Genomic DNA, 5095 nt, shown 5'->3' on the forward strand with positions numbered 1-5095 from the left:
ATTAGGCTAACCCATTCTGTATATTAGGCTAACCCAATCTTCAACTGGTGATTCTCCTGCCTTAGCCTCCCTTCTAGCTGGAATTATAGAAAAGCCTATGGCAATACATCCAATTTCACAATTTTTTAAACACCGTTTGTGTAAAGTTTTACTTTTTAAAGAAAATCTATTGTCTCAAACTTTAAGCTTAAACTTTATTATAAAGTTCCTAACTGTTATTTGTTCAAATATATTATAGTGGTGTTTCCCAGTAGGTACTTCTGACATAGCTTTTGGCTCCTAGCCAGAGTTGTGAATTGAAATGATTTTTCCCCAGCCTGCTTATCATCAAAAGCTCTACATTCCAGACATTGTGAAACGCATGTGATGCAAACTTAAGATGTGTTTGTTTTCCCTCTCTCTGGAGACAGAATTCAACCAGCCCTGCTGGCTGCTCAGATCTGAGAAATCTAAGTTATGAAGATCCAGAGTAGGTCACTAGGCTAAGCCCCAGGCGTCCAAGAAGGCTACAGCTTTATAGTCCTCAATATTTACATATTCAAAGATTATAAAAGTCAGGTCTAGGAGACATTGTGGATTGTAAAAGCCGTTACCTCTGGGGCTTTCTAGATCATGTGACAGAAATTATACCTCTTTCCACTTTGCCAAAAGAACAACTCTTTGGTTGCCTAAAAATCTTTCATCTTTTAGGAGGGTGTGTGGAAGCTTATGGGCAATTTTCTCTTCTGTTTACAAATCACTGTTTCTCTCGTGCCTCGGCAGGTCTGCCCTGAAGAGTTTCAATAAGCTTATACTGCAGTGTCACCTGAGTACAGAACTGCGAGAAGCTCCCAAATTCCACTTCATTACAAGTTAGTTAGAAGTATGGGGATTGATTCAGAATTCAGAATAAAAGTCATAAAGGTGGGCTTCAGGAGCCCTGGAAGAATATGCCACTGCTGTGGTTTGGGTAGAAGTGTTTTCCATCAGCATGTGTTTAGACATTTGGTGCTGCCTGGCAGAGGCCTTGAAAGTTGTGGAAAGTTTGGTAGATGTCACCTTCCTCATGGACTGTGATGTCACCATTTAGACTTCTCAGGTCAGAGCTACAGATCAAACGAAGGGCTGAGGATTAGATTTGACCAGATCTGTAAGTCTAACTGGGTACTTTAGTCACTTTTCTGTTGCTGTGAAGAGACACCATAACCAAGACAACTTGTCGAAAGAAAAGAGTTCTGTGAGACTCACAGCTGCAACGAGTTATAGTCCGTGGTGGTGCTGAGCAACATGACAAAAGGTAGTAGGTAGCCATAATACTTCAGCAGGAGCTGAGAGATTAACTCCTTATCAGAAAGTAGGGTGCAGAGGGAGTGGTAACTGTGAATGGCATGAGTTTTCAAGACCTCAAAACCTGACCCCAGTGGCACACCTCCTGCAACAAGGACACACCCCCTAATCCTTCCCAAAGAGTTCCACTAACTGCAAATTAAATATTCAGATACATGAGTTGATGGGGGCCAGTCTCTTCAAATTACCATCCTGTCCCTGGGGTCAAGCCTAGAAGTTTTATACCCAGCCCTATGTTCTGTTTTTCTCTGCCTCCTAATTATAGAAACAATGTGACTAGCCACCTCTTACCTTTGCTACCATGTTTACTCCTATCCCTGTATAAGGAGGTGTGTGCCCCTTCAAACTGTAAATCAGTATAAACACTTCTGTAATTGCTTCTTGTCAGGCATTTGCTCACATCCATGAGAAATGTAACACACAACCAGAACAGAGAGACTGAATCTTATTATAGTTTTAATACATGTTCATTTGCTTCCAGGTTTAGTTTAGATACTGTAGAAGAATGTGCTAAAAGTGCTTGCAAATTCCTGGAGGAAAAACAGGAGGAAAAAAGATCTCCTAAAGCTGACAAAGAGGCTCATACCATGGCTAACGAACTTCGGAAAGTTAAAAAATCTCTGGAGAAACAAAAGACAATGTAAGTATTTCACTAAGCAAATGTCCAGGGAGGAAGCATGCATTGAAAATGCTCTATAATGAAGTTCTAATTACTGCTTGGACTGTTCTTTTCCAATTACAGAGGGAGAACTGGGTAAAGACAAGTAACCACCATTACATATTCCTTAGCTGCGTAGATCATTTAAATTTATGATTATTAGAAGCAGGTCCAGATTCTATCAGTCTTTGTGTATTGCAGAACTTGACAGGATCATCCCATGTTGTCCAGGGACGGTGTCTTGAGTCATGACCTATTATTGCAGGGCGAGCCATAGAGTGTGTTTGGGACTGGATTACAATCCCAATTTTACACTTGGAAGCTCATTGCTCTCAGCATGTAGTTCTGCCAACTCTATGGCAATAATAATAGTAATAGTAATAATAATAATCTCTTTATGTTCCTCTCCTCCATCAGTGATTATATTGTCATATTTTCCCCAGGTCTTTATCAACTCAAGAGTCCCCAGCTTCATTCCTCTCCTTCCAAACTGATATGTGCTTACAAACTTGGAACCTGGTTAGATTACTGCGTGTGCTGGTCATTCTTCTTTTGTTGCCCAGTGGATGGAGGCTAACTTCTGTTGGTTCTCCAGCATGCTTCATTCGCGTTTTGACTTTTCCTACTCATTTTCCATAACTTCCTTTTAGGATATTTATGGCTCTTTTCACTTCAGTTACTCTTCCACCTCTTGCTTTTCATGAGCCCCACTAGCTGTTTCTTCGGTACCTTCACTCTCGTTGCTTCCAGAGTGTATACTCATAAATTTGTTATCTATTCTCTGAATCTTGTGCTGATTCCTCAGGTTAGATTTATACTTTCTTGCATGCCCTACTGTGTTTAGTTAGGAGATAAATTTATTCAAAACATCCACAGTGAGCATCACTTATATGAAAAATCCAAAATCCCAAATTGTTTAAAATCTGCAGCTCTGTGTGCTCATGTGACACTCTATATAGAATTTTTTACTTGATAAAATTTTTCCTTGATAAAACATTGTTTATGTATAAATTTATTTCATACACACACACACACACACACACACACACACACACACACACACACAATTTACCTTCAGGCTATATGTAGGTGGTAGTGTATATAAAACCTAAATAAAATTTCCTATTTAGAGCCATCCCAAGTTATGCTGTTATTTATTGGCCAGTATTCCAAAATTCAAAAACTGAAATTTAGTTCCCAAGCACTTTGGATAAGGGACACTAAGTCTTACTAGATTCTCTAAATTCTGAGTTTTTTTTTTTTTTTTGCAACAAGAGGCATTTATTTTCTTCTTTGCATCTCCATAGCCTGTCAGATGATTATTGTTCCAAGGATTTTTTTTTTTTCCGAGACAGGGTTTCTCTGTATAGCCCTGGCTGTCCGGGAACTCACTCTGTAGACCAGGCTGGCTCGAACTCAGAAATCTGCCTGCCTCTGCCTCCCAAATGCTAGGATTATAGGCATGCACCACCACCGCCTGGCTGTTCCAAGGATGATGATGATGACAATGATTGGGAAATTTATGCATGAGTGTTGTATTTAGATCATTCATCTCCATACATTTTCTCCTCTGGCCCCTTTCTTGTTCCTTCTCTCTCAAATTCATGATCTCTTCTTTTTTAATTAGTTAAACACACAGAGATATGAATATATCCTATTAATTCTATTTAGTGTGGTTATATGTATTTACTTTAGAAGGCTACTACTGAGTCTCCCTCTTTTCTCAGAAAAGTAATTGCCTATAACTCTTTATCTAGGGGCGGGTCCTTATGAGATCTTCCTCATTTGTGTTTCTCATCAACTAGTATTTTCATTTGTGCATTTGGATGACCATATTGTTAAGATTTCATGGATGCAGATTCCTTATTGTATATAGAAGGCACTATCTGGTAGCAGATGACTTTTACAATCTGTATGCCCCATTTTCTCAGTGTTCCTTGAGTCTTAGGTATAGGAGTTGTAGTATAGATATATAAAGTGGGGGTATGCATCCCATTGTTAGTTGCTCTCTGCATTTTGACCAGATGATGATTTCTGTTATAGGCCCTGTCTACGGCAAAAAGAAGCTTCTTTGGTGAGGGTGAAAGCTATACTTATCTGTGTATGCAAGAATACGAATTTCAAAGATGGTTGGTGGTTAGTTATACTGGTTTAGCAATTCATCAGGAGTCTTTTCTGTTCACTGACCTGTTATTTCATCAGCCACATTCACTAGGTTTAAAGAACAAGCTATGAATCTCCCCAGTATTGAGTATGTCCTTAAGCCTAATTAGTTGTTGCTAATTATCTCATGAAGTTAAGAGCCGCTGCTGCACCACTGGGGATGTATTGCTATGCTACTGTTGTAGTTTGTAGGCTTTGCAGCTGGGTCAGTCTCTTCATCGCTTTGTTCCCTTGGCAGCTTGTAGAGCACCTTCAGGGGCTATAAAAGCTAGTGCCTACGGAGGTCTAGAGATATTTTCAAGAGCAGAGCTCGGATTCACTTTGAAGTTGAAATGAACTTTTAGAGCATCTATGATTCAAATATTGCAAATTCTAGAGCAAGTTAGAATTCGCTGTGGATCCTTTAGTGCATAATGCCTCTACATGTTCCACTGGTTTCCCAGAGGTGTATTTATTGTAAGAAGTGAACTCCAAGGAGACTATATGCAAGAAGTGTAAGATTTCTTGGTAAATGATCCGTTTCAGGATAGCTCTGTTTCAGGGATGCAGGAGCTGTGTGCCAGGGTGGGTTAGTGAGTAGCAACTCAAGCTGTCAACGTGAAAGGTGTTTGATCTCTTCAACACTTTCACTGTAAGGAAGATGAGTAGTCTGATGCAGACCCTATGCATTGGAAAGCAACATTCTTATTTTTCTCTATCTGCATCCATTTCTTTTTTTCTTTCTTTTTTTTGCATTTTCTTTTATTATTGTTATTATTTTCTTTATTTACATTTCAGAGGCTATCCCGCAAGTTCCCCACACCCCACCCCCACCCCTGCTCCCCTACCCACCCACTCCCACTACTTGACCCTGGCCTTCCCCTGTGCTGGGTCATATAAAGTTTACAAGACCAAGGGGCCTCTCTTCCCAATGATGGCTGACTAGGCCATCCTCTGCTACATATGCAG

At 39.9% G+C, this 5095-nt stretch overlaps 1 protein-coding gene across 1 annotated transcript in view; it reads left to right on the forward strand.

Moving 5' to 3' along the window:
• The window catches only part of LOC110336269 (probable ATP-dependent RNA helicase DDX60), a 104269-nt gene that overhangs the window by 68334 nt on the left and 30840 nt on the right, over window positions 1–5095 (forward strand). The window contains 1 exon segment of the mRNA XM_029532000.1: window positions 1808–1966. Within this exon segment, the coding sequence (XP_029387860.1) occupies window positions 1808–1966 (159 nt within the window).

This window comes from Mus pahari, chromosome 19 (assembly GCF_900095145.1).
Source record: "Mus pahari chromosome 19, PAHARI_EIJ_v1.1, whole genome shotgun sequence".
Classification (NCBI taxonomy): Eukaryota; Metazoa; Chordata; class Mammalia; order Rodentia; family Muridae; genus Mus; species Mus pahari.